Source organism: Prionailurus viverrinus, chromosome D4, assembly GCF_022837055.1.
Source record: "Prionailurus viverrinus isolate Anna chromosome D4, UM_Priviv_1.0, whole genome shotgun sequence".
Taxonomy (NCBI): Eukaryota; Metazoa; Chordata; class Mammalia; order Carnivora; family Felidae; genus Prionailurus; species Prionailurus viverrinus.
In genome coordinates this window covers 86,179,992-86,203,736 of record NC_062573.1, presented here as the reverse complement: position 1 = coordinate 86,203,736, position 23,745 = coordinate 86,179,992, and the positions used below count along the sequence as shown (strand labels likewise).

The window sequence follows — 23,745 nt, the reverse complement described above, 5'->3', positions numbered from 1 at the left end:
TGTCTGACCCATGCTAAGTGCTCGAAAACATTCACGTGTGTTTTTACTAAGCCGTCCCCCCCCCCCCCCCCCCCCCCGGCACATAGAGGATTAATCTACTGGGCGTCAGCATGCGTTGAGAGCAGGTTTGCTCTAAAACCCACACCCCGACTCTGTTCCTGGGGTGGTCCTTACCTTCCCTGCCTGCTTCCAGTACTTTAGTGGAGTGGAACCCAGTTGCATACTTGGAGGCTTCCAGCCTGCTCTCTGGGCCAGGAGAGACTCCTAAGGTGGGAACTACTTCTGGTGTGCCCAGGTGGGCCCTGAAGCAGTCTCCCCTCCCTACTCCCCCTCAATCCAGAGGGAACTAACTGCCTGCTAGGGAGGGGAGGACTCCTAGGGGCCTGGCAGCCTGTTGTGGATGGGCACCACCTCCTCCTGTACCTGTGGTGTCGACTTTAGTGTGTGTGTAGTATGCCCTGTGGGGCTCAGAGCTGCAGGTGGATTCCCAGGAAGCCAGGCTTGTTCTTGAAAGGACACATTCCTGCACAGGGTGTCCTCCTTGGGCACATCCTCTGCCTTCATTCAGGAGCTTTTCAGCATCTCCATACGTTCACTCTGCTGTATTCTCAGGGCCTTGTGGTGTTGCCAAAACAAAGATGGTGAGAAGTGCTGTTGTGAGAACAGTAGTCTTGTATTGGCCATATTTTTATTTCCTCAGCCATCTTGCAAATTATGTGGTAGAATATTCATTTTGTAGAAAGGTAAATGGTACAGTAGAGGATTAAATAACTTTTACCACGGAGCTAGCTGTTCTTTAACTTTCAAAGTTAATGAAAATTTAAAAAGAGAGGTGCTCTATTTTTAGACTGTCTCATACATCTAATGCTAGTTAAATTCATTTTCATAAAATTTTTTAATGTTTATTTTTGAGAGAGAGCGCGAGCAGGGGAGGGGCAGAGAGAGAGAGAGAGAGAGAGAGAGAGAGAGAGAGAGAATGAGAGAGAGAATATCTGAAACAGGCTCCAGACTCTGAGCTGTCAGCACAGAGGCAGATGTGGAGCTTGAACCCACAAACCGTGAGATCATGACCTGAGCCAAAGTTGGACACTTAGCCAACTGAGCCACCAGGCTCCCCACACCCCCAAATTTTCTCCTGATCCTTGGTCTCAGCCCCTAATGACATGAACTTCCGTTGGTAACATTAATGACACTACCTTTATTTATTTATTAAAAAAAATTTTTTTTTTCAACGTTTATTTATTTTTGGGACAGAGAGAGACAGAGCATGAACAGGGGAGGGGCAGAGAGAGAGGGAGACACAGAATTGGAAACAGGCTCCAGGCTCTGAGCCATCAGGCCAGAGCCCGACGCGGGGCTCGAACTCACGGACCACGAGATCGTGACCTGGCTGAAGTCGGACGCTTAACCGACTGCACCACCCAGGCGCCCCTAATGACACTACCTTTAAAGTTTCTTCTACTTTTCTTAGTTTTGAGGGTGTGGAGGGAAATGGGATTATTAAATTTAAAATTTATTATGAAAATTTTACAAATACAAAGCGAGAATTTTCAAAGAGCATCTGTGCATTGGCTTCAGCAGGTGTCAACATTCTGCTCTTCCCCTCTTCCTTTTTGGTTTTCTCTGCTGAAGTATTTTGCAGCAAATCCCAGATATCATTTTACCAGTGAATACTTCAGTATGCATCTGTTAGGAATTAAAACATTTTTTTATTAAATTTTATTGAAATATAATTACCATACATTATTATTATCAGTTGGTGTACAACATATTGACTTAATTCTATACATTATTCAGTGCTTACCACAACAAATGCCACCATCTGTCACCATACAATGTTATACTCCTCATCTCCATAACTTATTTATTTTATAACTGGAAGTTTTTCTTAATCCCCTTTATTTTGCCTATACCTCCACCACCTCCCCTCTGACAACCACCATTTTGTTCTCTGTGAGTCTGTTTTTTATTGGTTCATGTGTTTTTGTTCTTTATCCATTTATCAATAGGCACACATTGTTTCCGTATCTGGGCTATTTTAGATAATGCTGTAATAAACATAGGGGTGCATGTATCTTTTCAGATTAGCATTTTCATTTTCTTTGGGTAAATAATAGTGAAATTACTAGATCATATGGTATTCTATTTTTAAATTTCTGAGGAAACTCCATACTGTTGTACACAGTGGTTGTACCAATTTACATTCCTACCAACAGTGTGTATGTAAGGGTTCTTTTTTCATCATATCCTTACCAACACTTGTTATTTGTCTTTTTAATACTAGCCTTTCTGAATGGTGTGAGGTGATATTTCATTGTAGTTTTGATTTGCACTTCCCTGATGATAGGTGATGTTGAGCATCTTTTCATGTGTCTGTTGACCATCTGTATGTCTTCTTTGGAAAAATGTCATTCAGGTCCTTTGACAATTAAGAAAATTATTTTTTGTGGTACTGTAGAGGTTCTTTATGTATTTTGGATATTAACCACTTATTGGATATATTGTTTGCAAATATCTCCTCCCATTCAGTAGGTTGCCTTTTTGTTTTGCTGATGGTTTCCTTTACTGTGAAAACTCTTTTTATTTTGATGTAGTCTGAATAGTTTATTCTTGCTTTTGTTTTTCTTGACTGAGGAGACATATTTAGGAAAATGCTGTGATGGCTGATGTCAAAGAAATTACTGCCTCTGTTTTCTTTTAGGAATTTTATGGTTTCAGTTCTCACATTTAGGTGAGAAACCCATTTTGAGGGGTTTCTCTCTTAAAAATTCCAGTATAGTTAACATACACTGTTGTATTAGTTCCAGGTGTACAATACAGTGATTCAACAATTGTATACATTACTCAGTACTCATCGGGATAAGTGTATTCTTAATCCCTTTCACCTGTTTCACCCATCCCCCCACCTACCTGTTCTCTGGTAACTATCACTTTGTTCTCTATAGTTAAAAGTCTTTTTTGGTCTCTTTTTTTCCTTTGTTCATTTGTTTTGTTTCTTAAATTCCACATATGAATGAAACCATATGGTATTTGTCTTTTGCTGACTGGTTTGTTTCACTTAGCATTGTACCTTCTAGATCCATTCTTGTTGTAAATGACAAGATTTCATTCTTTTTTTATGGCTGATTAATTCCACTATGTGTGTATGTGCGTGCGTGTGTGTATCACATCTTCTTTATCCATCCATCAATAGACAATTAGGTTGCTTCCATATCTTTGCTCTTGTAAATAATGCTACAGCAAACATAGGGGTACATATATCTGTTTGTGTTACTGTTTTCATATTCTTTGGGTAAATACCCAGTAGTGAAATGACTTCATCATATGGTAGTTCTATTTTTAATTTTTGAGGGACCTCCATACTGTTCCCACAGTGGCTGCACTTGTTTGCATTCCCATCAATAAAGCACAAAGTTTTCTTCTCTCCACATCCTTGCCAACACTTGTTGTTTCCTGTATTTTTTATTTTAGCCATTCTGACAGGTGTAAGGTGGCTTTTGATTTGCATTTCCCTGATGAGTGATATTGAGCATCGTTTCATGTGTCTGTTGGCCATCTGTCTTCTCTGGAGAAATGTATGTTCTTGTCTCTGCCCATTTGTAATTGGACTAGTTTTTGTTTTTGTTTTGTTTTTTTTGGTGTTGAGTTGTATTAGTTCTTTATATATTTTGCATTCTTTATATATTTTGGATACTAACCCCTTTATTGCATATGTACCTTGCCAGTATATATATTCCCATACAGTAGGTCTTTTAGGTTTTTTGATTATTTCCTTTGCTGTGCAGAAGCTTTTTATTTTGATGTAATTCCAATGGTTTATTTTTACTTTTGTTTTCCTTGACTCAGGAGACATATCTAGAAAAATGTTGCTATGGCCAGTGTCAGAGCCAAGGCACAGTGTCAGGTTCACAAGTTAAAAACAGGCTTGGCATACTTTCTCCGACACTGTGCCCTGGCTCTCTTATCACTACCACTTGCATGATAAATGCCTTTCCATCCCTTAACTTTTAATCTGTGTGTGTCTGGCTCTTTTGGGCAGCATATAGATGGATCTTGCTTTTTTTTTTTTGTTTCTTTTTAATCCATTCTGCCACCCTGTGTCTTCTGATTGTAGCATTTAGTCCATTTACATTCAAGATGATTATTGTTAGGTATGTACTTACTACCATTTTGTTACTTGTTTTATGATTTTTTTTTTTTTGTAGTTCTTTTCTGTTCCTTTTTTCTCTTGGTCTCTTCTCACAGTTTTCTGGTTTTTTTTAGTGATATATTTGGATTACTTCCTTTTTTTTTTTGCATATCTATTATTGGCTTTTGATTTGTGATTACCATTAGGTTTATAGATGACATCTTATGCATACAGCAGTTTATAATGAGTTGATGGCTGTAGGAGTTTGAACCCTTTCTTTATTCCTCTCCCTCCCATGTTTTAGTTATATGGTGTCATACTTTGTATCCTTTTATTTTGTGAATCCCTTGACTGATTTTTATAGGTGTACTTAATTTTACTGCTTTTATGCTTCCTACTTTTCTTACTCCTGGTTCTGTCCTCTTCTTTCCACTCATAGTTATGGCCTTTTCTTTCCACTCATGAAGTTTCCTTTAACATTTCTTACAGGGTTGGTTTAGTGGTCATGAATTTTTTTAACTTTTGTTTGTCTGGGAAGCTATTTATCCTTTCATTCTGAATAATAGCCTTGCCAGATTCTTTAAAAAATTTTTTTGTTTTTACATTTATTTATTTTTGATAGAGAGAGACAGAGCACAAGTGGGGGAGGGGCAGAGAGAGAAGGAGACAGAGAATCCAAAGCAGGCTCCAGGCTCCGAGCTGTCAGCACAGAGCCCGATGCGGGGCTCGAACCCACAAACTGCGAGATAGTGACCTGAGCCGAAGTCAGACGCTTAACCAACTTAGCCACCCAGGTGCCCCTAGCCTTGCCAGATTCTTAGTTGCAGGTTTTTTCCTTTTAGCACTTTGAATATATCATGCCACTCCCTCTGGCTTGCAAAGCTTCTTCTGAAAAATCAGCTGATAGCCTTTTGGGGTTTTGTTGTGGGTAACTTTTTTCTCTTGATGCTTTTAAAATTCTCTTGTTATCAGTATTTTCTGCCATTTTAATAACTATGTGTCTTGAATTTATTTTGTGGGGGACTCTCTGTGTCTCTTGGATCTGGAATTCTGTTCCTTTCCCCAGATATGGGAAATTTTTAGCCATTATTTCTTCAAATAAATTTTCTGTTCCCTTTTCTCTCTTTTCTTCTTTTTGGATCCCTATAATGCATATATTATTACTCTCGATGGTGTCGCTGAGTTTTTTGTTTTCATTTATTATTATTTTTTCTCCTGTTAAGCTTGATTGCTTTCCATTACTTTTGTCCTCCAGGTCACTGATCCGTTCTTCTGCTTCCTCTAGTCTAGGGCTTATTCTCTCTAGTGTATTTTTAATTTCAGTTAAGTTCATCTCTGATTGGTTCTTTTATGTTTTCTATCTCTTTGTCAAGGGTCTCACTGAAGTTCTCCAATCTTTTCTCAAGTCCAGTGAGTATTTGAATTTTTATAAAACTTACTTTAGATTCTCTATCAGGCATATTACTTATCATTGTTTCATTTAGGTCTCTTGCTGTGATTTTGTCCTGTTCTTTCATTTGGGACATACTCCTCTCTTCATTTTGTCTAAGTCTCTGTGCATTTTCTCTGTGTTAGGAAAGTCAGCTACATACAACTCCTGGTCTTGAAAGTCATGGCCTTATGAAGAATAGGTTCTGTTGTACCCTGCTGTGCACATTTATTAGAGAGAGAGAGCATGCGTGTGCACAAGAGGGGAAGGGGCAGAGAGAGAGAATCCCAAGAAGGCTCCATGCTGTCAGCACAGAGTCCGACATGGGGCTTGATCCCATTACCATGAGATCATTACCTGAGCCAAAATCAAGAGTCAGATGCTTAACTGACTGATAATCTCTCCATTTATTTAGATATTCTTTGATTTTTTTAAGAAGTTTTATAATTTTTCTCACACAGATTTTATGCAAATTTGTTTTAGATTTATACCTAAGTATTTCGTTTTTCTGGGTGTTAATATAAGTGTTGTGGTGTTTTTAATTTAAAATTCCATTTGTTCGTGGCTGGTATATAGGCAAATAGTTGATTTTTTCATATTACTAACCTTGTATCCTGCAGCCTCAATATAATCACTTCTTAGTGCCAGAAATTTCTTGACTCTTTGGTATTTTCTATATAGTCAATCAGGTCATCTGCAGACAAAGATAGTATTGTTTTTTCCTTTTCAATCTGTGTACCATTATTTCTTTTTTTTTGTCTTCTTAGGTTAGGTAGGACTTCCAATGTGATGTTCATAGGAGAGATGAGAGGGGACATCCTTGCCTTGTTCCTGTTCTTCAGGGACAGCATCTGTTTTCTCAGCACTAAGCAGTACTGTGATTGGTGGCTTTTCCACCCTTTCTTTAAGCACGACCACAGTTATTTGCAGAGGCTGTCAGCACAGTCTGTTTTTAACCTGTGAACCTGACAAAATTAATGTCACTCCTTTACTGTTCTCTGACATTCAGTGTTCATATTTCCTGGATTGCTCAAAACTGCCAAAACAGTGTCCATGTGTTGCATTTGGTTGCTGTATATCTAAAGTCTTTTTTTTATTTCTACAAGAGCTCTCTTTCTTTTTATGCTGTTAACTTGTTGAAAGCTTCACATTTTAAAAAGGTTAAACATATGTTAATTCACTCTTCAGTACTTCAGCACCACTTAATAACAATTTATTTTCCCCATGTGCAGAGTATCATGATCACAGCTAACCATGTTCATGATAATTAACACCATCTGACACCCACTTCCTCTTGAAGTGTCCTTTGTAATCCCCAAAATGCTTTCCAGTTCATCTGTGCAAAATAGGACCTAGTCAAAGCATATAAGGACATCTGAAGAATGGTTATCTTGTAAATATCTTTGCCTAAGGAAAGGTTTCCCTCTCCTATTTCTTCGTGATATTGTCGTGCTGAAGACCTGGGCCATTTGCTGACTGCCTCGTAAATTTCAAGTCTCATTTCAAATCTTGGGAACTCAGTCTTGGATATATAAATGAGGGGGGCAACCAGATAATGGTGTCCACCCTGCTTCACATTCCCCTCAAAGTCTGTGGAGACTTGTAGCACTCTTTCTGTTTGGATTTCCTAGGACTTGTCCTTTAGCTTTAGGGCAGATATAGATGGAGAGTTTCTGTTTTCCCCATGGTAGGTCACTTTGGCTTTCAACGTGAGTGCTCTCCTGTGGGTATTCTGAGGCCCTTTCCTGCTTAATAGAAACCCCACAGTGATAAAAGTCTCACCTAGCTGTAGGGGGCTGGAGGCTTCGATTCCCAACTGGAGATTGGGGACACTGGTTAACCAGGACACTGGTTAAGAATAGGCTGTTCTGATGCCCTCTGCAACCTGCCTTATCTCCCCTGAACTGGGAGGCTAATAGAAGGGTACTCCTCCCAAGCGCCCCCTCACTTTCTTCTCTTTCCCCAGCTCTACCTCTGCAACTTGACTCTTCTCTAGAAAGAGCACTCAGCTGACCAGGAATATGGCCCCAGGGCCCCTGACAACCAGGGATGAGGTGAGTCCTGAAATTTCTTCCTAGCTCTTGCAGGATGGACTCCTTGCCTTTCCTTGTCCTTGGAGCTCCCCTGGCGGTGTTAGGTCATATTTAGCCCCGATTTTGGAGATGTGGCCCATCTTAACCTGGAGCCCTTTCTCAGACTCTGCTCCATTCATGACTCAGGCATTCACCAAGTAGTAAAGTGTGACTATAATTAGTACAATTAACATACAGATATAGGACATTCATGCTTATGTGCCCAGTGATTCCCAAGGCCTGAAAAATTGAAGGAAGGCTTTCAGAAGAAAGCTCTTTTCAGAGTTGCCTGAGCTGCCTCTGATGGACTTGGCAAGTTGAAGAACTGAGAGAAAGTCTTCCAGTGGGAGTGTGACAGCAAGTCTAGTACATATCAGAGACTGGGTGACTGGGCAGGCTGTCCCTCACTATTTGGAAAGCTTGGAACAGCCAGTGGCCTTTGGTCATCAGTTTTCTTTGTGTAGAGGTGAGGATGCAGACCTGCTGTCTGCTTGGGAATCACGGATACATTTAGTTTGGCCAGCCCCATGCTTTATATTTAAATGAGTTTTCCACACCTAAAAATTGGAAGATTATATCTGAAGGTCTGGATTGCCAACCTCTTTGAGAAAAGATTCCAGAGTCCACCCTTTTGGTGGATGACAAGTCTGGATTGCCAACCTCTTTGAGAAAAGATTCCAGAGTCCACCCTTTTGGTGGATGACAAGTAGCTGAAGCCAAACAGTGTCTCCACAGTGCAGTCATGCCTTCACCCCCTGACCATGGCTGAAGAGTCTGCCTCACTCATTTTCCTGGCCTGTGAAGGTTTTGCCTTTACCTGCTCTGAGCCAGATTCAGCCAGAATCTACAAAGGTAGGCTGAGGAGTGGGGGCTTGGACTTGGAGCAAGCTGGATTTTGAAGGAGTTTGCCATGTTGAAATCAAGGATTTGGAAATAAGCGGTATAGTTGATCCCTGAACAACATGGACTTGAACTATGTGGGTCCACTTATATGTGGATTTTTTTCAGTAAATACAGGACAGTGCTATAAACATATTTATTCTTCCTTAAGAATTTCTTTTTTTAAACCAATTTCTTAATACTTTCTTTAGTTTATTGTGTGAATATAGTATATAATATACATAACATATTAAATAGGTGTTCATTGACTGTTTATGTTGCCAGTAAGGCTTCTGGTTAATCATAGGCTATTAAGTTTTTGGGGAGTCAAAAGTTATACGCAGGTTTCTGACTGTATGGTGGGTTGGCACCCCTATCCCCCTATGTTGTTCAACTGTTAACTGTAACTGAGTGAATATATGTCCTTTCGGACAGATTTTCTCATCCTTAAGACTAGGCAGCATGTGAACTTGACATAATTGGATAAAGTTAACATTTACTAACCACCTAAATAGATACCAGGTAAGACACTTTTGTGCTTATTATATCAATTACACAAAATAGTGTCATTCAGTTTTTCAGTGCCTGTCATATCAAGTGTAGAATTTCTTTGCAGAAAATCTCAACTTGATCTTAATACTGGGTTCATATGGTGGACATTTGCCTGTTAATGTACAAATTAAAAATGACTGACGTCATCAGAACCATTGAGAACTGTGTGTCTCTCCTTTGTCAAATCTTGTATACCTTTAAGAGAACATGTTTATGTAGTGCATGCAGTTCAGAGTGTTCCTTAAAGTAAGAGAGAACTTTTTTATATTTCGCTTTACCATTTATGGTGTTAATAGAGAAGCATTCTTGGTGAAAATGGAACATGGCACTGGCTTGTTTCATAAAGGGACCATAATTTTAACTTATTTTGAAAGAATGAAAGAACAAAGGGGTTTAAGTTTGTTATTTGAGGCATAGAAATTACATATTTTAGGATTCCTTAAATTACATTTCCAGATACTTAGGTATGTGGCTGATCTGAATTACACAGAATATTCTGATCTATGTTCTAATTGAATATATTGTTGACTACATACACACACATGATATTTACACATGTCTAAAGGGTTTGGCTTAATAGGAGAAATTGTAGTGTGCTTTAGGATTGTGGCATAGATTGGGGCTGCCCTAAAGGCTCTTAGCTAGTATGAAATTAGCACTATTTTACTGAATCTTAAAATTTGTTTTGAATGTCTGCTGTGTGAAGGAGTCTTTGGTCAACAAATAGTGATACCTATAGCACAGCCTCCATTCTTTTTTTGTGTGTGTGTTTATTTTTGAGAGAGAGCACACGTGTGCACATGGAGCATGGGAAAAGAGAGGGGAACAGAGGATCTGAAGTGCGCTTTGCGCTGAAAAACTGAGATCATGACCTGAGCCAAAGTCAGATGCTTAACTGACTAAGCCACCAGGTGCCCCACAGCCTCCATTCTTATAAGACTCCCATCTTATTTAAGGGTTTACCTATCATTGGAATTAAACTTTTTTTTCTTTTTGAAGACAAACTGCACTTTTATTCTTTCAGTGGTAAAAACCTAAATGAGAAAATTCCTCCTGACCATTAAATCTCTAATAAAACAATGCACAATAGACCTCTTCCCACAAGATAGCACATTACTATACAATGCAGAATGGCAGTGCTTTTCCTCATAATCCCTACTGTGCTACATATAAATTAGAATTTATATGGTAAAAGCAAGGTATTAATTCTATACATGATATTTTTAAGAAATTATAAATTAGTCATCATTCTTCATATGGAATTAAACATTTAAAAGTTTCTTTCTACTGAGGTATACTTCACATCTGATAAATTTTGTCATTTTATTTTATTTATTTTTTTAATTTTTTTAAACTTTTTATTTATTTTTGAGACAGGGAGAGACAGAGCATGAACAGGGGAGGGTCAGAGAGAGGGAGACACAGAATCTGAAACAGGCTCCAGGCTCTGAGCTGTCAGCACAGAGCCTGATGGGGGCTCGAACTCACAGACCGCGAGATCATGACCTGAGCCGAAGTCGGCCGCTTAACCGACTGAGCCACCCAGGTGCCCCAAATTTTGCCATTTTAAAGTGTATAGTTCAGTAGTGCAACCCTTACTACTATCTAATTCCATAATATTTTCATAACCCCCAAAGAGATCTCACACCCATTAGGAGTCACTCTTCTCCCCTTCCCTGACCTCTGGCAAGTGCTAATCTATTTTCTATCTCTATAGATTTGATTATTCTGGTTATTTCATATAAATGGAATCATATAATATGTAGTCTTTGTATCTGTTTTCTTTCACTTAGCATATTTTCAGGGTTCATCCATGTCACAGCCCGAGTCAGTAATATTTCATTCCTCTTCATGGTCAAGTAACATTCTATTGTATGGATATATGACATTTTGTTTTTTATTCATCAGTTGATAGACATGTCCTGTCACTGGAACATAATATCTTTGGTCTATGGACATTTTTGATAGATTTTAATGATAAAATTGTATTAAAACTAGTGACTACCCCAGTGTCAGATCTTTAAAGATGAAGAAACCACTTACATTCACATTCAAATCTATGACTTGTTACAGGTTAAAAACATTCAGATTTTCACCATCCCATCCCACTATTTCTCAGTCATTGCAAATTTAACTTGTTCTTAATGTCTGAGAACCTGTTTCTGTGGGTAATTTTGTTCATGAAATGAATTTTAGGATTACAGTCAGTTATTCTCAACACAAATGACCAAGTAAGATGACACGAGTATTTTAAGTTTTATGAGCTACAACTCTGTAAAAGAGTGTCTGTGTTCTTTTTTTGTTGGCTTTCAAAACCATCTGCAGGATACTAGAACACCTCTGCTTTCTATTCTACCACTAGCTACCTTTTCCCCCTGCCAGGTGCTTCTCACCCACATCATGGGCTTTTTCCCTCTCTTCCTCTTCTCATGATATCTGTGTTCCTTACTTTCCTACATGCTTCATTTTAGATCCTCAGCCCTCTACTCTTTTCTTGATTATTCTGAATCTTACCCATCTTTCAAATTTTAATTTTTTAGAGATATAATTCACAGCCTAGAATTCATCCTGTGGATGAAATAATCAGATAGACTTCAAAGTCTCTATTTTAACTATGCTCAGTGTGGAACAGGAAAATGTAATATCAATAAAATCCACTTCATGACAAAGGGAAAGAAGACCATTTCAGAATGATAATAAAAGAGTAGCTTCAGGAAGACATGACAATTATATATGTGTCTAATAACAAAGCTTTAAAATACTTGACAGACTTAAAGGGAGAAAAAGGCAATTATACCTTTAAAAAGAGATTTAACCCCTCTGAGCAACTGATAGGACAACTAGGTGAAAAGTCAGTAAAGACATAGGATTTAAAGAAAACTAGCAAATGCATCATCTTGATCAAAAATTATAGAACACTGTACCCTACAACTGCAGAATATACTTTTTCAAGTACATTTGGTATGCTCAGCAAGACAGACTTAGTGAATTTGAAGGGATTTAAAGAATACAGTGTATATTCTGTAACTCCAGTTGAATTATATTAGAGACCCATAAGATATCTAAGTAAATCTCAAATATTTAGAAACTGAACGACACATTCTTTACTAATCCTTACATCAAAGGAGAAATTGCAAAATTAAGAGAATATTTCAAATAGAATGATAGAAATAGATCATTAAATCTTGTGGGAGGCCAATCTGGTGGCTCTGCCCCAGAGCCTATTACTTTATTGGGCTTCCGTGTTCTCCCTCCGTCTGACTTTCTGCTTCTTCATGTTGAAGCTTATGGTCTGTGACTGATGGTGAGGTTATAAGGGTCAGCACCGAGGATGAACAAGGGGGGTTAGCAGTTGGAAAGTGACTAGAGCCAACACCTGCTTGCTTTCTCAGACATGGACAGAGGTGACTGTGTGGCCACAGTGCTAGATTGCCAGTTTGGCTGATGAGCCCCTTTGGATCTGCATTTCTTAGGTCTTAGACACTTTGGCCAGAAGGCAGGGCATCCTTTGCCTAATGCAAACGAGAACTTCAGGACAGAAACTTCACAGGCTCTGCCTTCAGTGGACTCATTATTCAAGTAGGAGAAGATTCATGTACACAACCTAAATCAAAACAGGCAACTGTACAATAAAGACGGAGACACACAGTCTTGTTTTGTGAAAGAAGACATCTCAGATGATGGTTTCTTCTTGGCATTGAGGAACGGTCCTCAGGAACCTGGTGTGGAGACTGCTTGTGACACTGGCTCAGGTTAGATTTCTGCAAGTCTCTCCCCAAGGGACTCTTGTGTTCCTGGCAAGCATATATTCCACGAGAGAAATTCCATGTGAGCAAGAGCCCAGAGAGGTGATGAGCATGTAAACAATGTCAGTCTAAATGCAGACCTTCCTACAGAGTGAGACTTCAGAAAGAAGAACTCACAGTGTCTCATTGTGGCAGAAGCTTCCTACTCAATTTTGAGCTTAGGCAGCATGAGGAAATCTATTCTGGAGAGAAACCTTTTGTGTGTGACAGTAAGTTCTTCATTCAAAGTTCAAAACTTAGCATCAGAGGATTCACACTGGAGAGAAATTTTACAAGTGTACCAAATGTTTAAAAAGCTTCAGTCAGAATTCGAATCTTCAGTATTAGAAATTTCATACTGGAGAGGAACCCTATGGATGCAACAAATGTAGGAACAGAAAGGATTCAAATCCAGCTTAAATCTCTTTCAGAATCAGTGCACCCCCCTGAGAAACCCTAGAAATTCTGGAAGGGTGAGGAAGCCTTTAGTTAGAGCTCATGCCTTGTTCTCACAGACTCCTGGGGGGAAGCCTATGAGTGTATGGAGCGTGGAGGTACTCGATCTGTAGCTCACATCTGGCCCAACAACAAAGAATACTTCAGAGAGAAGCCCAACAGATGTGATAAATGTGGGAGGGGTTTCCACAATTTGGCCAGTGTCACAGAACCTGAAGCATGGGGAAAAAGCCATAAAAATGCAGCATCTGTGGGGAGCACTTCAGCCTGAGCTTTTACTGTCTCCACGACAGAACCCGCACGGGTGGGAAGCCCTACGGATGTGATAAATGTGTCAAAATGCAAACCTGATTCAGCATCAGAAAGTTTACACTGGAAAGAAACCCCACGCATTAGTCTGCTAGGGCTGCCATAAAAGAATACCACGCAGTAGGTGGCTTAAGCAACAGAAATCTTATTTTCTCACAGTGCTGTAGGCTGTAAAGTCCAAGATCAAGGTGCTGGCCAGTTTAGTTCCTAGTGAGGACTTTTCCTCGTTTGTAGACGGCTGCTTTTTTCACTGTTTGCTCACATGGTAGAGACAGAGAGCTAGAGTATCTCTTCCTCTTATGAGGTACCATTCCTGTTTGATCAGGGCCCCACCCTTAACCTTTGTTACTTCTTTACAAACACTGATATTGGAGTCAGGGCTTCAGTATATGAAATTTCAGTATATAATTCAGGCTGTAACATTCCACCCCTGGGACCCCCTCCCCCCCAATTCAATGTCCTTCTCACATGAAGATGAATTATTTTTAAAATTTATCTGAAGGGGTGGGAGGGAGAGGGGGGCGGGAGAGAATCTTAAGCAGGCTTCATGCTCAGTGTGGAGCCCAATGTGGGGTTTGACTGGGATCATGACCTGAGCTGAAATCAAGAGTTGGGCACTGAACCGACTGAGCCACCCAGGTGCCCCAGAAATACATTATTTCTTGCTAACAGCCTCCAAAGCCTTAACTTACCCAGCATCAGATTCATCAGATTTAAAGTCCAAAGTTTCATCTAAATGTCATCCAAGTCAGATATAGGTCAGGCATGAATCTAGGTATCATTCATCCTACAGCAAAATCCCTCTCTTCTTGTGAGCTTGTGAAACTAGATAAGTTATATACTTCCAAAATAAAATGGTAGACAGACATAGGATACATACTCCCATTCCGAAATGGAGAAATGTGATGGGTCCCACCAAGTCTAAAACCTACCAAGGGAGAATGTATTAAATCTTAATGTTGATGAATAATCCTCCGTGGTTTGATGTTCTACCCTCCAGACCCACTGGGTTGAGTGTCCCTTTAGGTCACATGGGTGACCCCACCTCTGTGGCTTTCTGAGAAGGCCCTGCCAAACTGAGGAGTGATGGGCATCCTTGCCCCTGGGCCTGCTGTGGGATTGGCAGCTCTGACAACCTCTGAATTGCCTTCAGGGCCGTTCTTTCCCCTTTTTGAAAGATAACGGGTGTCTGCAGCCTTGCTCATTCTGTCTTGTTTCCTCTGTTTAATCCCAGCTGGCAGTGTTTCTGCTGGTATAATTCCATCTCAATTCCTGGCTTCTAGGTGGCTGATTAAATTCATGGTTTACATCGATACTAATCTCTGTATCAAATTATTTTTCAGACGCACCTTCAGTGTTCTCTTCAGAACAAGTTTTCTCTCCCCTTCCCTCTCTCTCCCTCTTTTTGCAATGTGGATAAACGGAATTTTCCACATCTTCAGCTTGGGTTCCTTTTTGCTTAACAATTTTTTTCTTCAGCTCATCTTACGTCTCTTACATTTTACTGTAAGCAGTCAGGAGAAACCAAGTCATTTCTTCAACACTTGGCTCTGAAATCTCTTCAGCTAAAATATCCAGTCTCATTAATCACAAGGTCTACCTTATACAAAACACTGGAACATAGTTCAGTGAAGTTCCTTACTGCCTTATAAAAAAAATCATATTTCCTGTGGTTTCCAGTAACCTGTACCTCATTTCCATCTGAGACATCAGAATGGCCTTTAATGTCTATATTTTTGCCAGTATTATTTTCATGATTATTTGTGTATTCTCTAAAACGGAAGTGTTCTCTCCAGCTCTTTTCTTTCTGAGCTCTCATCAGAATCACCTTTAACTCCTGTTATTTCTATTAGCAGTCCCTTCATGTCAATCTTGTGTTCTTTTACTATGTGGCTCAGCAGTCTTGCAGCCTCTATCACACTGTTCCAAAGCTGCTTCCACAGTTTTAGGTATGTGTTAACAGCGGCTCCTTGCTCTCAATACCAAAATCTGTATTAGTTTGAGAAGTCTGCCTGAACAAGTACTATAAACTAGGTGGCTTAAATAACAAATTTATTACCCACAGTTTTTGAGGCTGGGAAGTCTAAAATCAAGGTGCTGGCTGATCGGTTCCTTGTGAGGTCTCTCTTCCTGGCTTGCAGACGGCTATCTTCTTGCTGTGTGTTCACATGCAGAGACAGAGAGATAGGGAGCCGTGGTCTCTTATGTACCAGCCCAGCTGTACCAGAGTCCTACCTTTATGACCTCATTTAACCTGACTTCCTTGGAGGCTGTTGTCTCCATTAGGGGTTAAGGCTTCAACGTATCAATTTTAGAAGGACATAGTTCACTCCATAGCACCTGATAAATGTCATGAATGTGGAAAGGCCTTTAGTAAAAATTTATGACTTAACAATAGACAATCCATAAGTGAAAATACAGAGGGGTGAAGAGAACCCTGTAAATGCAGTCAGTGTGACTCTCTGGATTTGTTCAATGTCAGAATTGATAGAGGGAGAAAGCCCATAGCTACAAGTGACATAGAGGAAGCTTTTATGTGCTAAGCCCACATAGGGCTTAATTCCACATGAGAGTATTGACACCAGCAAGTGTAAGGGAGATTCTGAGGAAACTCAGTGATTGTGTATAGGATGGTGAGAATCATGTAAGTAGTCTCTGTTCCAGTTTGTTGAAACTATTCTGAGCCATCTACTAGGATATGGAAAGTGCCCTTCGAAACAGATCTCCTTCTTGAAAGTGACTTTAAAAAATTTTATTGATGTGCAATTCACATAACATAAAACTAACAATTTAAAAATGTTCAGGGGTGCCTGGGTGGCTCGGTTGAGCATCTGACTGTTAATTTTGGTTTGGGTCATGATCCCGGCGTTGTGGGATCAAGCCCTATGTCAGGCTCCATACTGGGCATGGAGCCTGCTTGGGATTCTCCCCCCACCTCACCTTTTCTCTCTCCCTCTGCTTCTCTCCCTGACTTACATGTGCACTCTCTAGAAAATAAAAATAAAAAAATTTCGTTACATGTACAATTCAGTGGCATTTAGGACATTCACAGTGTTGTGCAACCAAGGAGTCATTAAGCAGTTACTCTTCATTTGCTCCTCTCCAGATACTGACAACCACTAACCTGCTTTGTGTCTCTATGGATTTAACTGTTGTGGATACTTTGTATAAATGGGATCATACAGTTAGAAACACTGTGACATCAAAATGTCAGAGTAAGGGCAGTAGGAGGTTCTGTGCCTGCCCCAAAGCAACTAATGAGCTGCTAAAATCTGCCAGAATTAACTTTTGTCGAACTTTGGAACCTAGTCAAAAGTGGAAAATTTGGTGGAGCAGCTCTTAATTTATGGCAGGAGAGTGCTACAGCATTTTAAACTACCTGCACTGTTTAAATATACACAAAAAGCTAAAGGAAACCATGAACACTGAACTAAAAAAACTAGGTGAACAATGTTTGAACAGATAGAGAAATTATAAAAAGCCATACAGAACTTTTAGAGCTGCAAAGTACAAAAACTGAAGTGAAAAATTTGTTAGGGGGTTTAACAGCTTATTTAAATAGGCAAAATAGAGACACTGACTTGCAAATAGTTCAACTGAGATTATGTACTCCAAGGAGCAGAAAGAAAATAATGAAAAATGCACAGAACTTGAGAGACCTGTGAGACACCAACAGATGTACTTGCATACACTTGCAGAGGGAAAGGACAGGGAAAGTTTTCAGGAATCATGTCCAGAAATTCCCCAAATTTGATTAAAAAAAAAAACCCAATCCATAAATATATACATCCAAGAAGCTTAGTAAACTCCAAGCATGATAAACTCCATAAAATCCATACCCAGACACATTATAGTCAAATTCTCAAAACCCATACACACAGAATTTTGAAAGCAGCAAGAAGTTATTTGTTACCTACAAGGGATCCTCAATAAGATCTGATTTCTCATCAGAAACCATGGAGACCACCAGTAAGTGGGATGACATATTTAAGGTCTTGGAAGAAAGACTGTCAGCTAAGATTTTTTAAAAAAATTTTTTAACATTTATTCATTATTGAGAGACAGAGAGCACAAGGGGGGTAGGGACAGAGAGAGAGGGAGACATAGAAACTGAAGCAGGCTCCAGGCTCCGAGCTGTCAGCACAGAGCCTGACGCGGGGGTCGAACCCACAAACCGCGAGATCATGACCTGAGCTGAAGTTGGACGCTTAGCTGACTGAGCCACCCAGGCGTCCCAGCTAAGATTTCTATATCCAGCAAAATATCCTTCAAGAATGAGGGAGAAATTAGGAGGTTTGCAGACTTTAAAAAATGAAAACAAAAACCAAAACCTGAGAGAGCTCATTAACAGTAGACCTGCTCTACAAAAAATGCTTTAGGGGGCACCTGGGTGGCTCAGCTGGTTGAGCGTCCAACTTTGGCTCAGGTCATGATCTCACAGCTTGTGGGTTCAAGCCCCGCATCAGGCTCTGCTGACAGCTCAGAGCCTGGAGCCTGCTTTGGATTCTGTGCCTCTTCTCTCTCTGACCCTAACCCACTAGCATTCTGTCTCTGTCTCTCTCAAAAATAAACAAATATTAAAAAAAATTAAAAACAAAAAATGCTTCAGGATGAAATGAAAGGACACGGCAGTAGTTCTAAACCATAAGAAAGAAAAGTGAATGCTAGAAAAGGTAACGTCATAGGGGAATGTAAAAGGCACTATAGCAGGCGCCTGGGTGGGTCAGTGAGTTAATAAGTATCCAACCTTTGGCTCAAGTCATGATCTCACAGTTCATGAGTTTGAGCCCTGCATCAGGTTCTCTGCTGTCAGTGTGGAGCCTGCTTCAGATCCTTTGACCCCCTCTTTCTGCCCCTCCTCCGCTCGTGCACACACCCTCTCTAAAAAATAAACATTAAAAAAAGCCAATATTGTACTTTTTATTGGTTTGTAACTTCTGCTTTTCCTGTATGATTTAAGGCAAACAGACAAGAAAATTATAAATCTATGTCAATGGTTATAGTGTATAACAATGCAATCTGTGACAATTACAAAAGTAGGAGAGGGATTAAAAAGTATAGAAACAGTATATACTACTGAAACTAAGTGGATTTTTACAAGTTTACTATGTTAATTTTAATCCACAAGGTAAACACTAAGAAAATACTAAAAGAAAAACTGAAAAGAGAAGAAAGAAATAAGTGTGACACTACAAAAAAAATCAGTAAATATAAAAAAAGGCAAGAATGGAGGAACAAAAGACACAGACAACAAACAACTAAATGGTATAAGTAAGTACTTTTCAGTATTCATATTAAATGCAAATGGAATAAACTTCCCAATTAAAAGGTCCAGATCAGTAGACTGGATTAAGAAACCAAGATCTATGTGTATGCTTCCTACAAGAGAGTTACTATAAAGAATGAGGTTGAAAGTAAAAGGATGGAAAAAAAATATTGCAAAAGATTTTGTATTCCATACCAAAAAAAAGGCTGTATTATGAGACAAACTAGATTTTAAATCAAAAGAAGGTTAATGAAAACAGACTCCTGGATCAATGGAATAGAGAGCCCAGAAATAAACCCATGCATATACGGTCAGTCTGTGATAAAGGAGGCAAGATTTTACAGTGTGAAAAAGTCTCTTCAGTAAATAGTGTTGAAAACACTGGGCAGCTACATGCGTAGAAATGAAACTGGACTGCTGTCTTACACTATATACGAAAACCAAGTCAAAATGAATTAAGGACTTGAATGTAAGACCCAAAACCATAAAACATAAAGGAAATGTGAGCAGTAAGCTTTTTGACATTGGTTTTCGCAATATTTTTTTGAACCATTCTCCTCAGGCAAGGGCAGCAACAGCTAAAATTAGAAGATGGGATTATGACAAACTGAAAAGCTTCTGCACAGGAAAGGAAACCATCAACAAAATGAAAAGGCAATCTACTGAATGGGAAAAGATATTTACAAATCCTACATCCTAGAAGTGGTTAATAACCAAAAAATATAAAGAGTGTATACATCTTAGTACTCAAAAAACAAACGGGTGCCTGGGTGGCTCAGTTAGTTGAGTGTCTGACTCTTGATTTTGGGTCAGGTCATGATTCCAGGATTGAGCCCTGCATCAGGCTCCATGCTAAGTGTGGAGCCTGCTTAAGATTCTCAGTCTCTCCTGCCCCTCCCCCTCGCTTGCGTGCTCGCTCTCAAATAAAACAAACAAAAAAACCAAAACAAAACAACCCAGGAAACAAAAAACAAACAGCCTGATTCAAAATGGGCAGAGGACTTGAATAGACATTTTTTCAAAGAAGACATACCGGTGGCCAATAGACATCTGGAAACATGTTCAGCATCTGTAATCATCATGGAAATGCAAATCAAAACCATAATGAGATACTACCTCACACCAGTCTAACTGGCTTTTATCAAAAAGACAATAACAGGGGCGCCTGGGTGGCACAGTTGGTTAAGCGTCCGACTTCAGCCAGGTCACGATCTCGCAGTCCGTGAGTTCGAGCCCCACGTCGGGCTCTGGGCTGATGGCTCAGAGCCTGGAGCCTGTTTCCAATTCTGTGTCTCCCTCTCTCTCTGCCCCTCGCCCGTTCATGCTCTGTCTCTCTCTGTCCCAAAAATAAATAAACGTTGAAAAAAAAAATTTTTAATAAAAAAAAAAAAAGACAATAACAAATGTTGGTAAGGATGTGGAGAAAAGGGAACCCTCATGCACTGTTGGTGGGAATAAAAACTGGTGCAGCCACTGTGGAAAATAGTATGGAGACTCCTCAAAAATGTAAAAATAGAACTACTGTATGATCCATCAATTCCACTTCTAGGTATTTATCCATATAAGACAAAAACACCCATTCAAAGGGATATATGCATCACCATTATTTATAAAAGCCAAGATACAGAAGCAACTTAAGTGCCCAACAACAGATGAGTGGATAAAGAAGTTGTTTACTCACACATTCGGGAATATTACTTAGCCATAAAAGAAGAATGAGCTTGCTGTCTGTGGCAACATGAATGGACCTAGAGGTATTATGCCAAGTGAAATAAGTTAGAGAAAGACTAATACTGTACAATTTCACTTATATGTGGAGTCTAAAAAATACACCAAAATGGAAACAGGCTCACAGATAGACAAAACTATTGGTCACCAGAGTGGGGAGGGATTGAGAGTAGGCCAAAAAGGAGAAGGGGATTAAGAAGTTTCTAATTATAAATAATTCATGAGGACACAATGTATAGCAGAGGGAAACACTATGATATACACCAGAAACTAATGGGAAATTGTATGTCAATTATACTTCAATTTAAAAAGAAAGTTACAAAAGATTAAGAAGGATATCATATGTTGATAAAAGGTTCACTATGAAGAGAGGATATAACAATTATATAACTACCTGATAGTACAGTCCCAACATATACGGAGTAAAAATGGGCAGAATTGAAGAGAAAACTAGTTCTACAATAATGGGTGTAGTTCAATAACCAACTTTCTATAACAGAGCAGCCAGACAGGAGGATCAAAGGCAATATACAACTTGAACTGCACTAATACACACACACACACACACACACACACACACACACACACACCCACACCATCTATCCAACAACAGCAAAATATATATTTCACTTAATTGTACCTGAAAGGATAGGTCATTAGGCCACAAGGTAAGTCTTAATGAATTTGAAATTACTGAAATCATGCAAAGTAACTTCTGATCACAGTGGAATGAAACTAGAAATGAACAGCAGAAAGAACTCTGGAAAATTCACAGATATGTGGAAATTGAATAGCACACACAAACCTTTGTATCAAAGAAGAAAAATCACAAGAGAAAGTAGAAAATACACTGAGACAATGGAAGTGAAAACTTGACATACTAAAACTTAAGGAATGCAGAAAAAGCAATGCATAGAGGGAATTTTATAGCTGTAGATGCATCATGTAAACAGTAAATCTCAAATCTGCAACCTAATTATACAATTTAAGAAGAGCAAACTAAACCCAAACTAGAAGAAGGAAGCAAATAATAAAAGAGGAAAGATGAGATAAAATAGAGAACAGAAAAATGATAGAGAAAGCAACAAAACTTAAAGCTGGTTCCTGAAAAAGATAAAATTGACAAACCTTTATCTAGACTAACCAAACCCCCCAAGTTACTGAAATCAGAAATGAAACTGGAGACATTACTGTTAATTTTTTAAAGAAGTGTTACAAGTAAATACTTATACAAGGGAATAGCTGTATGCCAATAAATTGGCTACCCAAGGTGAAATGGATACATTTCTAGAAATGCACCATCTATCCAAACCTCAGGAGAGAACAGAAATTCTGAAAAGACCTAGAAATAGTGAAGATATTAAATCAATAATAATAAAAAACCTCCCAACAGAGAAAAGCTCACAACCAAGTAAAGATGGCTTTACTCGTTAACCCTACCAAACATATAAAGAAGAATTAACAAAATCTTTCTCCAACTATTCCAAAATATTGAAGAGGACACTTCCTAACTCATTCTATGAGGACAACATTACTCTGATACCAGAAGTCTTAGACAAAGACACTATGAGAAAAGAAAATTACAGGCTAATATCTCTTATGAGCAATTGCAAAAATCCTCGCCAAAATATGCACAAAGCTAATTCAGCAGTGTATTAAAAGTATCGTACCTCTGGGGCGCCTGGGTGGCTCAGTCAGTTGGGTGGCCGACTTCGGCTGGTCCGTGAGTTCAAGCCCTGCGTCGGGCTCTGTGCTGGCAGCTCAGAGCCTGGAACCTGTTTCAGATTCTGTGTCTCCCTCTCTCTCTGACCTTCCCCCATTCAAGCTTTGTCTCTCTCTGTCTCAAAAATGAATAAACATTAAAAAAAAATTTAATAAAAAAAAAGTATTGTACCTCTTGAGCAAGTGAGGTTTACTCCCAGAATGCAAGAATGTTTCAACCTGTTAAAATCAACTCTGTAGGGGCGCCTGGGTGGCTCAGTCGGTTCAGCGTCCAACTTCGGCTCAGGTCATGATCTCACAGTCCAGGAGTTCGAGCCCCGCGTCGGGCTCTGTGCTGACAGCTCAGAGCCTGGAGCCTGCTTCGGATTCTGTGCCTCCTCTCTCTGACCCTCCCTCGTTCATGCTCTGTCTCTGTCTGAAAAATAAATAAACATTAAAAAAAATAAAAAAAAATCAATTCTGTAATATATCACATTAAGAGAATGTATGATAAAAGCCACGTGATCTCAACTGAGGCACAAAAAGCAAATGACAAAACTGAACATACTTTCAGGAAAAAAAAACATTCAGTAAACTAGGAATAGAAGGGAACTTCCTCAACATGATTAAGGCCACATATGAAAAATTCACACTGACATCATATTTACTGATGAAAGACTGAATGCCTTTTTTTCTGAAGACCATGAATGAGATAAGGATGCCAGTTTTTGCCACTTCTGTTCACCACAGTACTGACAGTTCTAGCCTGAATGATTACACAGAAAAAAGAAAAGCCATCTATATTGTAAAAGAAGTAAAATGGTATCTTCACTGGAGCCACTCTCTCATATCCATATAACATTAGAATCCATACACATGAAAAAAATGTCAGCGCTAATAAATGAATTTAGCAGAGTTGCAGGATACAAAATCAACATGTAAAAAGTCAGTTTTATTTCCGTATGCTTTCAATGAACTATCCGAACAGGAAGTATATATTTTTTAAGTTCCAATAAAATAAAATTCCAAAGAATACATTCTAATAAAATTACAATTTATAGCAGAATCCAAAAGAATAAAGTACTCAGCAATAAATTTAACCAAGGAGGCAAAAGACTTGTTCACTGACACCCAAAGAATATGGCTGAAATTAAAGAAAACCAAAGTATATGAGAAGACTTCCCATACTTATGGACGGGGAGACTTAATATTGCTAAGATGACAGTACTACCCAAAGTGATCTATAGATTCAAAGCAATCCCCATCAAAATTCCATTTGTGTGTGTGGTTATTTTTACAGAAATAGAAAAAACTATCCTAAAATTCATTTCGAATATCACAAGACCCTTGAGTCTTGCAAAGCAAAAAGTATGGAGGAACCACACTGCCTGATTTCAGTACTCCGTACCAAGCTACAAACAGTGGCAAAATCGGTTTGC

At 39.1% G+C, this 23,745-nt stretch overlaps 1 protein-coding gene and 1 long non-coding RNA gene across 10 annotated transcripts in view; one reads left to right on the top strand and one right to left on the bottom strand.

Annotated features, from left to right (window-relative positions):
* ZNF169 (zinc finger protein 169) overlaps positions 1-23,745 on the top strand; it is a 55,669-nt gene that overhangs the window by 8,866 nt on the left and 23,058 nt on the right. For 6 of the 9 annotated variants that reach the window (XM_047829701.1, XM_047829708.1, XM_047829707.1 and 3 more), the window contains exon 2: positions 7,525-7,612. In XM_047829701.1, coding sequence (XP_047685657.1) covers positions 7,580-7,612 — 33 coding nt within the window. In that variant the 5' untranslated portion in view covers positions 7,525-7,579. Of the gene's footprint in view, positions 1-7,524; positions 7,613-7,641; positions 8,483-18,739; positions 18,883-23,745 lie in introns of those variants that run through there. The other 3 variants (XM_047829703.1, XM_047829704.1, XM_047829705.1) reach the window with 2 other exon arrangements.
* On the bottom strand, positions 1,496-22,668 carry LOC125150196 (uncharacterized). The gene is made up of 2 exons (XR_007146260.1): positions 22,500-22,668; positions 1,496-1,686 (listed from the first exon to the last, which is right to left on the bottom strand). It is a non-coding gene; the product is annotated as an uncharacterized LOC125150196 (long non-coding RNA).